This window comes from Talpa occidentalis, unplaced genomic scaffold, assembly GCF_014898055.3.
Source record: "Talpa occidentalis isolate TD23 unplaced genomic scaffold, MPIMG_talOcc4v2.1 talOcc4.4, whole genome shotgun sequence".
Classification (NCBI taxonomy): Eukaryota; Metazoa; Chordata; class Mammalia; order Eulipotyphla; family Talpidae; genus Talpa; species Talpa occidentalis.
Genome location: NW_023604295.1, coordinates 119222013 through 119241816, shown reverse-complemented (window position 1 = coordinate 119241816; position 19804 = coordinate 119222013). Strand labels below are relative to the sequence as shown.

General features: G+C 38.8%; 1 protein-coding gene across 7 annotated transcripts in view; it reads right to left on the bottom strand.

The window, feature by feature from the left end:
- The window catches only part of PSD3 (pleckstrin and Sec7 domain containing 3), a 507571-nt gene that overhangs the window by 121939 nt on the left and 365828 nt on the right, over window positions 1-19804 (bottom strand). The window contains exon 1 of one of the 7 annotated variants that reach the window (XM_054700962.1): window positions 2683-3011. The exons of the other annotated variants lie outside the window; for them this stretch is intronic. Coding sequence (XP_054556937.1) covers window positions 2683-2841 — 159 coding nt within the window. The 5' untranslated portion in view covers window positions 2842-3011. Of the gene's footprint in view, window positions 1-2682; window positions 3012-19804 lie in introns of those variants that run through there. 7 annotated transcript variants of the gene reach the window in all.

The window sequence follows — 19804 nt, the reverse complement described above, 5'->3', positions numbered from 1 at the left end:
TAAAGTGATTAGATCAAGGAAAGCTTTTAAGTTATTTCGCTAAAATCAAAGGCAAGAATATCAAATCCTTCCAGAAGTCCTTTAACCCTTGCTTCAAATGAAGAACAAAAATGAATAAACCAAATGAGAAGTGAGGATTACAAATGAATCATGACTTAAATAAGCCATTACATGTTTTCAACAGCCAACAAAACAGAAGTTAGAAACAAGGGAAATGAAAGTTTTGAAGGAATACAGAACATTTTATAACTTCAAGTCTCTGATAAGGGGCACTATTAATTCACCTATTCTAGAAAAAGCCAGAGAGATGACATGATAGCCTAAGACCACATCACAAGTTACCCTTCTGGGAAAGCGGGGAGGAATTTCTTCTAATCATTAAAGTAGAGATACTAAATTTTGTAAGAAGTCAGACAATCAAAAAGTGTTATTTACATGATTAGTAGGAACACTGATTTGATTTTAAGTGCTAAAAAAAAGCACTACTAGATATAACCAAGATGAATGAGAATTCTGATTATTAACCTTTGGAATAAAATGTGTACACTGTAGATAGGAATATGGATTGCTATGCATCTATACACACCTAGAATATAATTAAATTCATTATGTTTAGGGTACAAGCTTATATATTATAAGAATATAATTATAATATAATATATTACCTAGAATATAATTAAATTCATTATGTTTAGGGTACAAGCTTATATATTATTATTCAGTTTACTTTATTTGGTGAACAAAAATGGCTAGTAAAAGAATAAGTTTAATCTATCTAATTTCCTGTTCTAATGATTTTCCATTAGCTACTTCTGGTGTTCAATTTTAAAGACTACATAATCAAATAAAAATATCTCCTGTGAGATACTGGGAGCTTAGATACATTCTTGACTATACACTCCAGGACTTAAGAGACCACCTATGTCTCAAAAGATATAATTAAAGAAAATGACTATAATCTCCAAAGTACCATGTGATAGCCTACTAACTACAATTCTACCAGGAGCCTTTTCTCTCTTCACTTCTTCAATGCGTGTAATATTAAAAAAAAAATGCCTGGCTTTCTCTTGCATATCAAATAAGAGACCATGTACTATATAACAAACAGAGAAGAGAAGAGTCTTTTCATTTTGTATCTATGCTACATCTATGCTATCCAGCACTACAGTACACCACCATAATGCTGTCTGAATAGACTCATATCACAGTGCTTAAATTATCATCAGGATAAGTGGTATTGATGATGATCTGTTAATTTCCCCAAGCCTTTGACTGCACACTGTGGGTTTAATCCATATTAAAACAAAATCTAAAGAGGCTTCTTAGTACTCCTAATAGAAGTCAGTTTTAGAGTCATGTTGAGAATCACATTTATGCCCACATACATTAATTATTTAACAATATAGTGAGCCATCAGGTCTCTATCTCAGTAGGAGACAGTAGGCATCATACCACAGGAGGTTTCACAACAGTTTTGGTGGAAACCAATTCATGCCCATGCAGGTCACCATAACAGGGCTGTGAAGACACATGTCTCTCCCTAAAGCGACAGCTTTTTAAAAAAGAAATTGAGGAGAAAGGAGATCTGAAGATATTCTAGTTACAGGATTTGCTAAAGATTAATGGGCGTAGAGCCCACTGTGTCATAACATGTTTCTTAAGGTCAGACTGAGCCCTCCCTTCCCCATCCCCTATTTTGAGCAGGACCTGCTATTACCAGAGTCTTTCAACAACATGAATGTCATAGAATGGGATGGGAGGGTGAGAGCTCAGGGTCTCTCTCAGTGAGTCTGGGTAAATAACCCATGAGAAAATTGAGATGACATCCAGACCCATCTCCTGTATATTCTCAAACCTCTGAATCTCTATCATAATCATCTCCATCTCTAGCCCTAGAGTTCTGAGAGCCTATGATTCTATTATTCCATTTTTAAACCTGTGGAGTGGGAGTGTTTCTGAATACCCTGCTCACACAGATGGTGGTGGGAAGAATCTCAAGAATATGTTGCATGTAGTAAATGCCCATTTCACTACGTAATCATTCCCTTCACATTCCACATGAACAGAGATTATATTATCTTACAGGCAGTGGCAAAGAGACAGGTGATTAATGGCAGCACGGCATCAGCACACATGTAAGGAACATGAAAGGAGAAGCCTTCCCCATCACATATGCCTGGGGCTCAAGACTGAACAAGACAAGGATGTAGTTTAAGAGGACCAGGTCACTATTGCACATCAGTTCCACATACTGGGGGAAAAGCAGGGGGGGAAGGCAAGAGGAGCTAACTGAATGATAAAATCATACACAATGTCTTTATATTCCTGATGGTCTAAAAATACACAGCACTGACAATTCATTTGTCAAGGCAACCTTTCTGAGACTAAAAAACAAGATTAAGGTACCAACCAACAGTTTCCCACAATCATCTCATTTTGAGCACTGCTTCCACCTTTTTCATCCATGAACTGGCTCTTTACAAAGCTGACCCACGCCCCAGCAATCTCTACATCTGGAGTTCAGGTACCATCCCTTTCACCTGATCTCACCTGATTATCTTAGAGCCATTTTATACACCCTACTTCTCAGTATGTCCCTGCACATTAGCACTGGCAAAGGCTATCACATTTGGTTCACGCTAACATACAACTGTCAATATGGTTTAACAGGGATTTCTTTACCTTGGTCTCCTTAGCAGAAAACTCTGAGGAGTTGGAAATTTTCATAGACTTTGACCTGTGGGACTGCCGCCGGATAGAATCCTCCCGGGAGTATTTCACGGAACCTGAGGTCCTCACCCGCACCTTGCTGGTGCTCTGAACACTATTCACGCCAATCATTTTGCAGGTCGACTGGGGAAGGGGTTTGGAGAAATAAAAAGGCACTTTCCAACCGCTGCGAGGCTCTAATCCTGGAGGAACTCTGTGGGGTTGTGCCTGAGCAGCTCAGAGCTCAGAGATCTGCGTTAGCTTAAGACACACCAGGCTGCCTCCCCCAGCATCTTCAACTACCCTGTTTGCAGCGAGTCTGATTGTTCCAGGCACCGCTCACGTCACTGGCTGCAAAGAGGAAAAAAAAATGCAATCCCACCCCTGCTACTCGTCTCTCTTTTACACACACACACACACACACACACACACCATATTCACACACTGGAACAAATGGCAATTGGCCAGGCAAGCAATTCATTAGCATTCCAAATAGCAACACTATTTCCCTTGTTATATTGTGCAGCAAGCTCATTAATGTCAACAACAAAATAGAGATACCACAAAAGTCTCAAGTAATCTGTTAAGCACCATGTGTGGTAGGAACAGAGCAAAATCTCCAAAAGGGGAAAAAAAAAAACAGATGGGTAGCAAAGGCTCAATCAATTACAGGCTAATAAAAGGATGGAAGCCACAAAGGCACTTATTTCTCCGCTATTTCCTGTTGGAGGTCACATATTGTTTAACAGCAAATGCAATTGTATTACTTTTTGGAAAATTAAATATTCCTTATGGCCTTAGACTACAATTGCTAGATATTTAAACAGGAATTGTGTCGGTTTGCATGAGAAATCTAGAATAAAGATGTGATGTTATCTCCCTATTATATTGAAAAGTTAAAAAAAAAAAAGCACACAAAGGTCAGTTAGCACATGTTAACTTTAAATATGGCTTAGAGTGAAATCAATAAAGCTAACTCAAGAAATAAATAGCTTTCCTAAGAGCTATAAAAGCTCTGTGAGTGCACAAAAACATATACTACCTTTCTGAGTAAGATTTACAAATTGGACATTATTAGGAGACTAGATTATTTTACTTTCAGCTATATGACGTAAGTTTTGAGTGTATATGCCTCCTTAGCACCCTGGGGTAGAGAGGGTCAGCACATAAGCTTATTTTCCAGATAAAAGAGGTTTTAGGGTTCACATAATCAACAAAATTTTTTAAGAAGATGACAAAATACTATTCTGGGAAGAACCTATTCTACTCTTCCATTCTAAACTTTTCTTTGATGACTAAGGGATGCAAGTTTTTTATAGTCTACTGCAAGGCACCAGCTTTCTATTGTACTACTTAAGGTACACAGGTTGTTTGCCCTGAGTCGCTAAGCTCAGACAAGGTGATGCTTGCACTTTAGGTTTGGTTTCATCTCCACAGCAGGGGCTTCCTCTAGACATCTTCATTTTCCATATCCTACCTTTGAAGCACTTGATGCTTCAACGCTGCTTTCAGGAAAACAAAAGATATTAATTTTGTAGAATTTTCTCTAAAATAATAATAGAAAATATATTTTGGAAGGTCTTGGGGATCTCTCCTCTACAAATGCACTGAATTTAGAGTCTATGATGTCATTTTAATTACTTATGCTAAAGTTTCCTCTTCCCAGGTAATCTGAAGTTACTGAATAATTGTCACTTAAATTAAAAAAATTTTTGTCATGACTTTGTACTTCACAAAGCATGTTCTAAAGATATAAAAAGTGGTATATTGTAACATGATAAAATTGAGAGATCAGAATATGCACAATTCTAACTGAAGCATCTGATGGTTATATAGGCAAATGTCTTCACTTAGCACAAGTAAGCCTTAACATGAGGACTTCACAAGCCTGAAGTAGAACCCATGAACACAGCAGAGCCAAGATAAAAATTCAGAAAGTACTGTGTGAAAGACATGCGAGGCCGCCTCAGCCTCAGGGTGGTTATAAATACATTGGTTTAAAGAAACACATCTTTTGGATATTTGCCAGTCACCTTAATGAGGAGTTAAGAATGTCTCCTGAAGAACTTAATTTCCTTTTCTCCACCAAAAAGATTACATAAAAAGAATGAAAACCATGTGCTAGAGAGTACAAAAGTGGAATCTAATGTACAACTTGATTTCTGGGAAGTTTAGCAGAAATATGTTATCTTTACCCAAATATGTTATCTTTACCCAAAGACTATCCAACTGGCATTATTATTCCTGTAATGTCATTACTAATAGCAACTTTCATCTGTTTCACTCAATCTACCTTACAGAGGTAACATATGCTATCTCATTTCAATTCTCCATCGGCAATTTTGCGAGGTGGAGGTGACAATCAAACCCCATTTCACAAGCGACAGGTCAGTCAGAAGGCACGGACAGCGCAGCTCTCAGATCCTCACTTGTACCCAGGCTACAAACCTGACCGTCTTCCATAAGCTACAGCTCTTTACACTGACCTTTCCTTTTTACACTTGGAATGAATCTTTTTGCAAGTGAGGGAGAGAAAAATCTTACTTTGTTCCTTTGTTACGTTCTTAGTTCCGATCAAACTTCCATCTGGACAGAGTGAGGAGAATGGTTACAAGGCCTCTAGCATCTTCCAAGTAACAACCGATACCTATAATGCATCTGGATGTGTCCCCAAGAGGGAGAGAAGAGCTGGCAGTACCTCAGCACTCAGGGGCCCTTGTTGTTCTGCCCTCATCCTGCCCCCATAAAGTTAAGTCTACTGCTTCCAACACCGAGTTGCCTTGGTCGAGGCCTGTTTTTTCTTTTCAGGTTAACACACTGAACTGTAGCTTCCATTCAACCTGTACAGGGAACACAAGTTCACCTCCTGGCTGAAGACTTCCTGAATTACTTCCCATTTGCTGTCCTGCTTCTGGAACTCTGCTGCTCCACCCCCATCCTCCACATAGTTGGCTTCTCACTCTTCAGGGTTTGGCACAAATGTTACATTGACCAAGGGCACCACAGAGTCTACAACAGCGCCTGGTTGAAAGCAGGCCTTCTTAGGTAAACAGTAAGTGTCCTTTCTCTACTATATTTTGTCATTAAACTTAGAAAATTCAGAAAACTTCTTTTGAAAAATGAATACACTTAATACACAATGAATTTTTTTCCTAGTGGTACAAAAGAACATGTAGTAAAACTAAGTTTCCCTTCCACAACAATTTCCTAGTTCTCTGCCCAGAAACAAGCACGATTCCCAGCTTCCTATACATTCTTTCAGAAATGATCTATCCACATACAGTGTATGTGAGTCCTTTTTCTTATGAGCTAAACATGAAAACATGATATGTATTTTTTCTGTTTCTTCCTTTTTCCTGTTATCAAGATCATCCTATGTCAACACATATAAAGCTACTCACTCTTGCTAATAGTTGCATGGTATTCCAGTATATAGATGTGTCATATGTTAAAGGCTCTTTCAGTTTAAGGGACATTTAGTTTACAGTTTTGTGCTACCATAAATAAGGATGCAGGGAACATGCCCATACTATGTAAACAATATGGTTTTCCAACTGTTTTCTGAACAAGTCCTATTTTCTTCCTCCTACATTTATTTTGCATCACCCACAGTTGTGATGTTAGATTCCATATGATATAATCATGCAGACATATTGACGGCACTGTCCTGGCCCTCCTGCTCTGAGAGTCCTTGCCGGTGTGTCAATGTTGGCCAGTCACAGAGCTGCAAAACAAAGGCTGGCCCCCTGGAGAGCAGCAGCTGTTCAAAAGTCCAAAAGAAGTTTCCTTAAAAGCTTTTTCAAAAAATAAAGGTGACTTCCATATCAAATTGAAATTGTAGGAGAGGGTCTCCCTGGTGGCACAGCGGGTTGAGCGCAGTGCTGTGAAGCTGTCCACAGCCTCTGCAGCATGGGTTCCACTCCCGGCTAGCCAGGGAGATACCCACATGGAATGGCAGACCTCTCCTGTCTCGCCCGCTGCTCCCCTCAGCAGTGCTTTTGATCCATCTGCCTGTTCTGCTCCCCGCTTTGTCTCTGGTGAATTCTCTCACCCTCCCTCTGACCCTGTACCCCAGCTATTGTATAAATGAAAAATAAATCTTTAAAAAAAAGAGAAAAATTGTAGGAGAAATCTAACTATGCAAATTAAATTAAATGGAAGATAAGGGAATGAGTAATAAGGATGAGAGGAGGGGTGACAAGGACAGGTAAATCTGTTGCCATAAACTATAATGGTGAATACCCTCAGGATATCCCTGACCTGAAGACTTACAGGCCTCAAAGGAGAAAGCCAAGAGACATAAGCAGTAGCTAGGCAAGTGTTTCCTTCCTCAACAAGAAAACATCATGCCGCCATCAGCAGAAAAATCTAAAGATTGAGTTATAGCTCTGAAGAAAAGTCAAAATGGTAATAAATTCTAAATACTAATTGTATAGAGGTTCAATTAACACAATACACACAAGTATGGGTGTAAGGGGGAGAGACACCAGGAGGTGATAAGTACTTCAGTTTATCTTCTGATCAAAATGGTGGATGTCACTTTCATTTAATTCAAAAGGATCCCAAAGCTTTCCTTGGGTTTTCTGGATTGCACTAGTTTGTACGCAAATGGTGAAGCTGGAACTCTGATCTGAGAGTCACAGGTCAGGTGCTCATGAAGTTTTCTGACCAAAATTGTCTAATAGCCCAACATTTTCAAGATGTTTAAGGCATGAACGAATTATTTCTTTTGTATGCCACTCATTTGGACATGGTCTGATTGGCAGGACTGAATGAGCTTAAAAATAATCCCCTTCATTTTACAGGTAAAGGCACCTGAGATGAAGAAACATGAAGTGGCTCATCTAGGATTTCATGTAACTAAACAGTGACAGAAGTGAGATGCGTGCCCAGGTTTCCTAATTCCAGCAGAAGCTCTCTCCCAGGCTATTTGCTTTGTAAAGCTAATAAATTCCATGGCCATTATTTCAGATTGCAGTAATGATTACCTTGATGTGGAAAACTCAAACAGGGAGAATGGCTCCAGAAGTGAAATGGAGGCCACTCAGACAATAAACTGCAGAAAGGAGACTTGAAAAATCAATGCTGGTCCCCAGTGTTGGGGACCAGAAGAACATTGGACAGCTTCCTGTCCCTGGCAGGGCAGGAGTGAGATAAACATCCTTCTGTTCTCTATGCCCCAATCCTTTCCACACAGCAACATTATCACAAAATCAATTAACCTTCCAGAGAATGATATCCACTCTACTCTTGCTACAAAAATGTTTAAATCATAGTATGATTTAAAAAAATAAAAACCGATCATTTAGATATAAACTTAGGCCCAGCATTATTTTTCCCTGTCTTCTTTCAGACTTTCCCAGCTGATACTTTTCTAGTTTTCAGATTCATTTTTGACTTCAGCAGGGGGCAGCAGCCTCAATTCTTCTAGTGCTCTACACCTCTAGAACTAGATCCTGATCTTACGGTCTCACACTCTAGAACTGACTTAAGAGTGGGAACTGGAGATCCTGATTCCCATTCCCGGCTGCTCCCCGGCCACCAGGAGGGTCCCACTTACGGTCTCACACCTGCTCCTGTACCTGACATCTGACTTAAGAGTGGGAACTGGAACCCTATAACTATGTGCCAATTCATGAATTGGACACACCTCACAGACTACTTTCCAAAACAGGACTCAAAACCATCTCTCCTGGAATGGACACTAGACCTGCATTCCGATGTCCTTATCTTCCAGTCACAGTCTAGCAGCAAGTTTCATAGCCCATTCCTTTGTCCTGGGCCCTCTTTGGAAAGGTCTGATTGATTACGTTTATCTTACCCACCTCTTCAGGAAAGTGTAAAGTTTTGTCAAGCAGTGCAACTATGCATTTCATTGGTTTATAACTCATCTAGAACTAAGTCCATTTAAACTAAGTGCAATTTTAATGAACAATTGCTGCCTTTAGTAACTAGTAGCTGGAAGTCAAAACCCCTGTGACTTCTCAACCTGTGAGGACACACTCCTCCCTTGCACAGCCCTGTCTTGCCTGTACCATCACAGGCTTTCGTTCCATCTGTTCCTCAAACATACAAAGCAACAGGATGGGGGAAAATCTTTAAATAGAACCTTCTTACATTTAAAATTAAATAACATTCTCGAGGGGAAAAAAACACCCTGTAAGCGTGAAATAGTTCCAAACTTGAAAAAACATCATTTTCCCCTCATGAAGCAAACCCAGTCATGTAAGACGTTTAGACAAGGGGTGTATATTAGATTTGCAATTTAGAAGTACAGGAAAATATGGACAGAAGACTGCATCTGTGTATTCACAAGATGTAATTCTGCATAACTGACATTGTCACATTCAGCTCAGAACTTCTGAAATGATCACATGGGAAAGAAACACAAAGCCTCATTTTGAGGCTATTGAGACTTCTGGAGGGGTAGGAAAATCTATCAGGTATACCTGAGATATAAATTCTTTCTCTGTCCTCAGAAGGTACACTTCATTCTACCCCAAAATATATACAAAATGCAAAAACAGAAATGGTATCATTTCAGAGCCCCAAAAGTTATTTTTCTAGTGAGTAAACCAGTAATTACAGATGGGATGGTTAAGTGCTGAGAAAATACTCTGTTCCAGAGTTAATCCAATAAACCCAGCCATAACAAGCTCTTTATAATACTTAGTGTCAATTCAACAAATTTTCCCTAAGTGTCAATTTAATGTCAATCAACAAATATTTCCTAAGTGTCTAACGCATGGCGGGCACAGAGTCTAGGAGGAAATAAAACAGAGATCACTGCTTTGTAGGGTTTTCACACCAAAATCAAATTATCCTCTAAGTAAGAAACTCAATGTACATGACTCTACTTGGTATTTTTTCCCAAAAAAGATCAGAGAACTACGTTTGTTGCCTTACTTTCATTTATCAGAAATATTCTAAAATAACATTTCACTTCCCATCTCTTTAATTAATTCACTTGGTAGTTTGTATCATTTATCAGTTTCTATCAGTCCATATAAATTTCAAGTCGTATTCAATTTTACCCAAAAATAAATAAATAAAAAACAGTCGCCACTTGGTGCTACATAAGAGTAACAGCAAGTTCTATAGTAACAAAGACATTTGGTTTCATCACTGACTAGTTGTATAACTGGGTAAGAACCAGATTCTCTAAATTTCAATGAGAAATGGAGGGAAAATGACTCAGTAGACACTAGTTGGTTTTAGATTACTTACCAACAACAACTTCCTATTTTAGGGGAAACCCCTACTGTGTGCCAGAAGTGGTGCTACTGATATTCCCTGTCCCTGCTAGCCAGAAGCAAAGGCCATGTGAGCTAAGTTTGGCCATTTGATGTTCCCAAGGGAGTGGGACAGAGACATAGAGACAGTAACAGAACATCCTTACTGAGGTAGAGGTGGTAGCAGCTGCAAGCCCTGGCCACACCTTTCCCATGGAAGCAACTTGGCATTGTTCTCTTCCGTCAGCCGGCTTGATTGAAACCAGTTTCCTACTGTAATTTTCAAATAGCTTCCCCCTCCGTTTTGTGAACTTCTTGATGATCTAATAAATTTCTTTTACTCCTAAATTACAGATGGATAGTCCTTTCCTCTCCTCTTCTTCTTCTTCTTTTTTTTTTTTTTTTGTAGGCAAGAATCCTAGCTATTACATGACATTATGGGATGGTGGGGAGGAACACAGATGAAGCATTGCACCTGCTATGGAAGTATTGTATTTATGGTAAGTGGGTTGATCCTGATGCTGTGATAAAGACTTGGGATTTGGGGATCTGAGTTTCATGAAACAAATAATAAAATAACTATAATGGCTCAAGTCATAGCTTTGTTTCAGCAACAAAAGTTAAGGAGATCCTGGTACCAATTAAAGCCTGAGCCACTGAAGGAGTAAATAATCATTAACAAAACATCCTTGCTCCCTGTGCCTTAAATACTTACCCTACCCTCACCCCTGCCAGCCAACTTTGCTCCTCTGTTTCCACCCAAGCCTGTAGCAGACATTTACAGCATTCAAAAAAAAAAAAAAAAAAAAAAAAAAAAACAAAAAAAAAAAACAAACAAACAAAAACCTAGCTCTTAGATAGTAAAACAACCCAGGGGCCTCCCTGGTGGTGCAAGGGGTTAAGCACAGCACCATGAAGCTATCTGCAGCCTCTGCAGCACGAGTTCGATCCCTAGACAGGGAGCTACCCACATGGAAGAGCAGACTTCTCCTGTCTTGCACGCTGCTCCCCTCAGCAGTGTATTTCAGTAGATCCGCCTTTTCTGTTCCCCATTCTGTCTCTGGTGGGTCCTCTCACCCCCCACACCTCTGGCTTGTACCCCAGTTCATGCATGCACAAATAAATGAATCTTAAAAAAAACCAACCCCAATATACATTTTTATGTAAAAGGCATAGGAAATACAATAAAAATAAAAATGGAAACAAAATGTAAGACAACAACAACAAAAAAGGGACAAGAGGTAGCCTGTGTCATTCTCAAACTCTCTAGGGACGAAACTACTGCTAAGGTTAAAGATCTCTAGTAGAAGGAAAAAATTACCAAAGAATGGTATGACAAAGACTGAGAGCTATTATTATACTGGTACTGAGATCACAACTTGGGCTGATGAGGTAAAGGCTGACAATCTAAATTAAAATTTAATATCTCTTAGAGGAGGCTGCAGACACAAGAGTCATTGATACCTGACTGCCCCAAAGGAGCCTTGCAGGTAGGAAAGTGCAGGTGTGAGTGGGGTCAGAGAGTAACAGGGAAATAGCATCTTTTGTTGCTCCTACCCACAGTATGTTAGAAATGCAATTGGGTACAAAGACAAATACTTTAGAAACAAACTATTAGAGCTTTTCCCTAGACTATAAAGACCCTTGAGGGAATTCTTAAAACTATGGATAACTTCATATATTCCTTCTTTGGGGGCCTTTTGTTTTTGTTTTTTAAAGATTTATTTATTTATGCATACGAGAGCTGGGGTACAGGCCAGGGATGCGGGGGGTGAGAGGACCCACCACAGACAGAGTGGGGAACAGAACAGGCAGATCAACTGAAATACACTGCTGAGGGGAGCAGCAGGCAAGACAGGAGGGGTCTGCTTCGCCATGTGGGTTGTTCCCTGGCCATCCGGGGATTGAACTCATGCTACAGAGGCTGCAATTGCCTCTAGTGCAGTGCTTAACCCCTTGCGCCACCAGGGAGGCCCTCTTTGGGGGCCTTTTTTTACCTAATAATTCATACAGGCAAAATAATGTGTTATGTTTATATATGATATCAAACACAACAAAAAATATTAGTACCTTTCAAACTCTACCCCTAAGCAAGAGAAACAGAATAGAATCATCATTAGAACTTCCTGGGATCATTAGAACTTCCTGGGTTACACTGGTACTGTGATCTCAGTACCAGTGTAATAATAGCTCTCAGCCTTTGTCATACCATTCTTTGGTAATTTTTTCCTTCTACTAGAGATCTTTAACCTTAGCAGTAGTTTCGTCCCTATAGAGTTTGAGAATGACTCTTTCTATTACTCTGTAGCCTATTTTACTAAGGAGCACTTTGCTTAGCTATGTTAGTATACATTTCTAGATGCAAATAGAAGTGTATTTTTATGAAATATTTGTTAATTTGAGCACTAATTGTAATTTTCCCACATCTTTTTGCTCTTCCTTTGCATAAATACTTAGGAAAATAATTTGCATTAAAGTCAATTTGTCTACCTTGTGATCTAGCAGTTCATCTAGAAGCATAGTCTAGAAAAACTCTTACACATGTGTTCTGGGAGACGAGTTAAAACTGTGATTGTACCAGGAAAGCACAGGAAATAATTCAAAGGGTAAATTATGGTGACTTCATACAACAAAATAGCATATTTTCCTCTTTGTAAAACAATATTTGTAACAGGAGTGAAAAGGACAGGAACATTCCTGGGTAGACGCTGTGCTGGGTTGCCCAGATTTCCCTGCAGGAGGAAGGACACATCCAGCCTCACCTGTCAGTCTTCTGAGAACTGCCCTGAGATGAGGAATGCTGCCTGCCACAAGGTCACCACCACTTGGGAGAGATGACCTGCATCTTATGATGGGTGCATAACTGCTTATTCCTTAATTCCCCTGCAGGACAGCTCTGAAGGCTCCTCCATGGGTTTTAGAGAACCAGATGGGTCAGCTGAGGCCTTCGTGGAAACTGTCACAGTCCAACACACCCCACTACAGAGTCCTGCCCAGTGTCTCTCTCTCACATAGCATCCAAGCCCCCTCCCTGGAATGACTGGAAACCTAAGAACATAGAGACCTAAAACATCCTACAAGTTCATCTTTGACTCAAAATATGTTTCTTAAGAAACTGCAGTTACATTATTCCATTTAATCCATACACAAACCCTGTTAGGTAGATAGTAATCTCACTTTAGATAGGATTCAGAGAAGTTAAGCTAAATTGTCTACAGTCATTCAGCTAAAGTTTATATATACTCTTTCTATTACTCTGTAGCCTCTTTTACTAAGGAGCACTTTACTTAGCTATGTTAGTATACATTTCTAGATGCAAATAGAAGTGTATTTTTATGAAGTATTTGTTAATTTGAGCACTAATTGTAATTTTCCCACAGAATTACCAAGGTTTCACTTCATTAAAATAACACAGCATCATATTCATCAAGTCATGATGAGCTTACCAGTGTGTGAATACAATTTTAAGCAAGAAATATTTAATTTTTATTGGGCTAGTTCTAAGAAATCTTACTCCATCACTTTTACTTATTCTGATTGTAAAGGGGAGAGGTATTCAGCCCCAAATCATACCAGCATTAGTTTAAGGAAAAAGTTTAGAGCTATATGAAAGTTATATATGTAATTTAAAATTTTCCAGTAACCTCATTAAAATGAGTAAAAATAGGTGAAATTTTTATAAAATATTTCATTTAACCAAATGTATCTGTACTGTCTATGAAATCTTTTCATCCTCACAGAGCATCTTGGCTTGTCTAGCAACGTATCAAATGCTCAGTAGTCACGTGAGGGCAGAGGTTAGAGTACTGGACAGCGCAGGTAAAGGGAGGAGAGTGAAAAGGGCTAATTCTGAGATTTGAGAATTTCCAGTATTTTTATGAGGTATCCCCTTCCCTAGTCAATGTAAACTCCTGACATTAAGTCTCATAATTTGTTTTCTTTCAACTATGAAGCCCTGTCTCTGTGGTGCTTATACAAACCAGAGTAGGTTACAGAATATTCTACAGAAATATTTTATTTATAGTTATAAATATAGAGGGCTTAGGTTCATGATGAACTGAACTATTATTTTGTTGCTATCAGAAGTAGACCCGGGAAAACTTTTTCTTCTTAGAGTGTATTATTTTCTAAAAGAAAGTCTTAAATTTAGTTAGGTACAAGGTACTTTCTTTCTTCCTTTATGTTTGTTCAATTCTCAGAAGGTCCTACAATTAGGCCTCTGATCATGTGAATGAGCTTTGGCAAAAATCTATCAATTTTTTAGGGGGCCTGTGTTCCTCATCCATGAAATATAAGCATTGGATGAGATTACTTCTATAGTTATCTCCAAAAATCAGCATTTTGTGACTAAATTACCAAGTCTGATATGCAAACTCTCTTCTGAAAAGCAACCAGAAATTCACATCATTGTTCTATTGTTTTTCCATGAGAAAGGCTATGTATTATGTGTACCTCCTGCAGCAAACTGAATAATGATCTCCCCAAAGAAGTTCTTACCCTAACCCCTGAATTTTGGTATCAGTCTGTGAATGTGTTACCTTTACTTTAGATGGCAAAAGGAACATTTTTTTAAATATTTATTTATTTATGCATACAAGAACTGGGGTACAGGCCAGAGGTGCCAGAGGGTAAGATGATTCACCAGACAGAGTGGGGAACAGAACAGGCAGACTGATGAAATACACTGCTGAGGGGAGCAGCGGGCGAGACAGAAGAGGTCTGCTCGCCATGTGGGTTGCTCTAAGGCTGGCGGGGATTGAACCAGCACTGCAGAGTCTGCGGACAGCTTCACAGTGCTGTGTTCAACCACCTGCGCCACCAGGGAGGCCCGCAAAAGGAACTTTGAAGATGTAACTAAGGATGCCGAGGCAGGGAGATTATCCTGGGTTATCTCAGTGGGCATGATGGGATCATAAGCATTTTTATTAGAAGACTTAGGCATGTCAGAGTCAGAGGAAATGTAGGTCCAGAAGCAGAGTTTATTACATTTAAATTCTTTTAAGACACTAAGTATATGGCAGTTTGTTAGGGCAACAATAGGAAACTAATACACCTATATATCATACAAGTGTCCTCCCAGGCAGTATGTTCTCATGGCTTCTTTGTCTGAAGTAGGTGGACTGATTGCTTCCTACTTCATTAGGATTGACATGTTTTATGTTGGTTCTTATGTAAAAGAACAATAACATAAGAGTTCAATAAAAATACACTAGCTGTTCCTATAAAACATGCAGAAATATTAAAATTTAAAATGATCAAAAATCAAGATGGCAAGCCCATTAAACTGAATACATCTGAGGGCATCTGAAGATCCAAAGAGAAATATTCCTCAAATAGGTTCATTAGGAAATGATTGAAAAGATTATCCTGTGCTGAAGAGACTTCCTTTTGTCAATCAAAACCCCTCTTCCATCCATGGCACTGGGTTATTGCTGGCAACATCTAGAGCTGTTTCTCAGCCTTCTTTACAGCTAGATATCTGCCAGTGGAATGTGAGTGGAAAGCATAAGTGCCACTTTCAGGTCAAGCTTTTTAAAAACCACTCTCCACCCACCCCCCCTTGCTTTCTTGCCTCTTCTTTCATAAAATGAAAAGAGGATGTTATGTTTCTGCAGAGAAGAAAGCACCTGCTTACCAGGAATACATGCCTTGGATAACTGGATAAGAAATCAACTTCTACTGTGTTTGAGGGATTATACAATCTGGGATCATTTACTATAAATAGTAAATTAGCCCACCCAAATTGATATATCTAGTTAAAATTAAGAAAGGGGACTTGGTTCTTGAGTTTACATCCATGGCGACAATTTATGTAAAAATTGTAGCTATTTCTTAGGGAGTTGATTAACCTACTACTAAATGGCCAAATACTCTATTAAGAAGGAAAGTTTCCCTAGAAAATGTTTGCTAGGATGTTTATAAATGCTGAAAAAGATTTCAGATGGCATAAGGACCACTGGGCAATATGTGACAAAATACATGAGAAAAATAAAAGAAATTCAAATGGCATAAAAAAATAAATTAACCATAAGAAACTTTTGGGTAGACATATTGAGACACAGAATGAGTGAGTGGTAAGATTAGAAAAAGCAGTATGTGGAACATTTTAATTATTTCAGTGACTTACACCAAAGTTCATCAGAGTTCTTCCCAGCACTATACACTGAACAAATTATAATGAGGCCTAAAAAAATCAGAAATCAAGCCATAGATTCTGTTCTTATTTCTTCCTTTCTTTACTAGAAACCCATTGGTGAATGTTTAACTTTTTAACTTATTCCCAAGCATAAATTTTTCCCTATAGGCAATTAACAATAAAATTCCTAGAAAATTTTGACAGTGTGAGACCCTTTTATTTCCACTAGCACTTGATGAAACCTTACTTCAATCGATCCCTCTATAGTTTTCCTAAGCCAACAATCAGAGAAATGGATCCTGAGATGGTACCATCTTCTGGGGCTCTCAAAATAAGACTAAACATAATATATCTTTTAAGAACAAAAACAAGATAATACTGCAACTGTTTCCCTTTGACAAAAGATTTTTTAATTTAGTAGCCTAGCTTGATACAATTTAAAAGTCCAAGAATTTATTATATAATCTGTTAAGACATATAAATATTTTCTCGTTTCATGAATGAGTCATCAAAAGGGTATATATTTTTATTAATAATAGGCAGCATGATGTACTTTGTAGAGTGTGGTTGTTTCTGTTGAATCAAGTCCTCAAACACTATTTAAACAGTGTGAACACTGCTTAGAGGCAATATCCCACATCTATCATCTTAAACCTTTCTGTCACACTTCTAATAACTTGAAAACTGTTTGAGAAAATCAACAATTGCCTAGGGAACTAAGAATAAGCAGAAGCATGGTTTGTCATTTAGCAGGCCTCCTGTGGGCCTGTAGAAGGGAATAGTAGCTTCTAGGAAACTGTCATTTTATCATTAAACACAGTTACCTGTTTATAAATTATCTGAACTCTGGAGAAAAAAGATTTAAGAAACTTCATTTTATAAAACCAGAATGTTATAGGCTTGTTTCCCCATCAAAAATCAAACAAAAACAGGCCTGGTAGATAAAACAACATAGACAAGACAGTTTTGTTTTTATTTAAGAGAATAAAAAGTCAAATAATTTGCCCAAGTCACCAAAACAAGGGCAAAAAAACAGGAAAAAAAGCAAAGCCTTGGGCCTCCCTGGTGGTGTAAGAGGTTGGGACACAGCCTATGGGGCTGTCCGCAGCCATTGCAGCACGAGTTTGATCCCCAGCTGGGGAGATGCCCACATGGCGCAGCAGACCTCTCCTGTCTTGCCAGCTGTTCTCCTCAGCAGTGTGTTTCGGTCATTCTGCCTGTTCTATTCCCTGCTCTGTCTCTGGTGAGTCCTCTGACCCCCGACGCCTCTGGCCCGTACCCCAGTTATTGTATGCATGGATAGATAAATCTTTAAAAAAAAAAAAAAAAGAAAAGAAGAGCTTCCCGACATCCAGACCATAAGAACAGTGGGCTTCACAGCATCACACTACTAAGACCAATTTGTGGGAGACTGCACCATCCTTTCCTTCTCTTTTACTTGTTGTTGTTCTTTTCTCATTCCTTCTGACCATATCTAAGGAAAGAGTAGCACAGAAAATGTACTAGGCAGAGATTCAGAACACCTGAGTGAAGGTAAAGCCATGTTACATCCAGATGTACAACCTGGGATGAGTCCCTCACATCTCCACACCTCAGTTTCCTCATCTAGAAAGAAGGTATGATCTCTAAGGTCCTTACAAATTAAAAATTCTATAACTTCATAAACTAACATTTTATCTATAACTCAAAAAATACTTTTGTTATTAGGAAATACGTATTTTGAATAGGTATAAAGTTCAATGACAAAATAGCTTTTATTCAGCTGGCTACAAATTTTAAATCCATATATAGTAAACTATATAGTCCCTATGTGGAGAATACACAACTTAGGAAGTAGTCTATAGGTCCTAAGAAAGAAGAAATCTTTTATAGGGAAAAACAGAATGATGATGATTATCAAAAGCGTATACTTGACCATTTACATTACAGTCAAGTTAAAAGAAATGCATTTGTTGGTGAGGATGTGGAGAAAAATGAACTCTCCTGCACTACTGGTGGGAGTGCAAACTAGTCCAACCACTATGGAAAGCTGTGTGGAGATTCCTCAATCTGCTAAAGATGGAGCTTCCATTTGATCCAGCAATTCCACTCCTAGGTGTTTACCCAAAGGACACAGAATCATTAATTCAAAAGGGTACCTGCATCCCTATGTTTATAGCAGCACTATTTACAATAGCTAAGCTTTGGAAACAACCCAAATGCCCAAAAATAGATGACTGGATCAAGAATATGTGGTACATATACACAATGGAATATTATTCAGCAATCAAAAAAGATAAGCTCATGCAATTTGCAGCAACATGGATGGCGCTGGAAGGGATCATGCTCAGCAAAATAAGCCAGAAAGAAAAAGAAAAATACCAGACAGTCTCACTTATAGCAGGAATTTAGAAAACCTAAATATGGGACCAGGAAAAGATTAATTATAATAAAGGAAAAATCAAAATCAACAAGCAACTATAAACCAGAGACACACTGGGGGCAGGGGCAGAGAGAGTTGGATCAAAACAAGGGTGGTGGGAATTCTATGGGGATTATAACCAAGATGAAAATGCATACAGAGCCTCCCTGGTGGCACAGGCGGTTGAGTGCAGCGCTGTGAAGCTGTGAAGCTGGCAATCTCTGCAGTGCCGGATCAATCCCTGCCAGTCTTGGAGCAACTTACATGGCGAGCAGACCTCTCCTTTCTCGCCTGCTGCTCCCCTCAGCAGTGTATTTTGTCAGTCTGCCTGTTCTGTTCCCCTCTCTGTCTCTGGTGAATCCTCTCACCTTCCCACACATCTGGCCTGTTCCCCGGTTCTTGTATAAATACAATAAATCTTTTAAAAAAATTAAAAAAAAGGAAAATGCATACATTGTGCAAAAATGAAAAATGATGTAAAAATAATATATAAAATTTAAAAAAAAGTAAAAAAAAAAAGAAATGCATTTGTGCTAATGTCAGCATAAGAGTTAAGACCTTCATTGTAGAAAGAAACAGAAGAGTGTTTCTGTTTGTAGGGCACTTTTTGCCTACAGATTATATAAAAATTATGTGAAAGAATTAAAAGTAAAAGCAAACCCCAAAAATTCTTTAAGATGCCATTAGTTTTAACATTATAATTCTCAAGGAAGAATGTTTCCAAGGAATCATGGGGTTGAGTTCAGATACTCTGACATTTTCTGCTGCCAGGTATTCCACTGATAGTTATCTGTAGAGGAAGGCTGAACCAGCCAAATGGAATCAACAGTTCTGTACACTCAAGATCATCTGGAAATAGAAGAAACTGTTTATAACTCTTCTCCCTGAGCACCATCTGATTAAATCAACCATATCAAGGCAATACTGTCCACAGGCTCAGAAAGATGGGGAAACTTAGGCTACTTACACTTTCCAAATCTTTTTATTTATTTATTTATTTATTTATTTATTTATTAAAGGTTTATTTATTTCTACAAGCACTGGGTACTCTCAGAAGCACGGGAGGGTGAGAGAATTCACCAGAGCCAGAAAGGGGAGCAGAACAGGCAGAGTGACGAAATACACGCTGAGGGGAGGAGCGGGCGCAGTAGGAGAGGTCTGTCGCGCCATGTGGGACCCTCGCTGGTGGCCGGGGATAGAACTGGCGCTGCCACTTTTCATATCTTAATTTTCAATTCAATAAAACCAGGATATTTTATGTGGATGTATATACACACCTACAACCTACTTATGGGCTGTTCTCAGTTACTTAAAATGTCGGCTTAC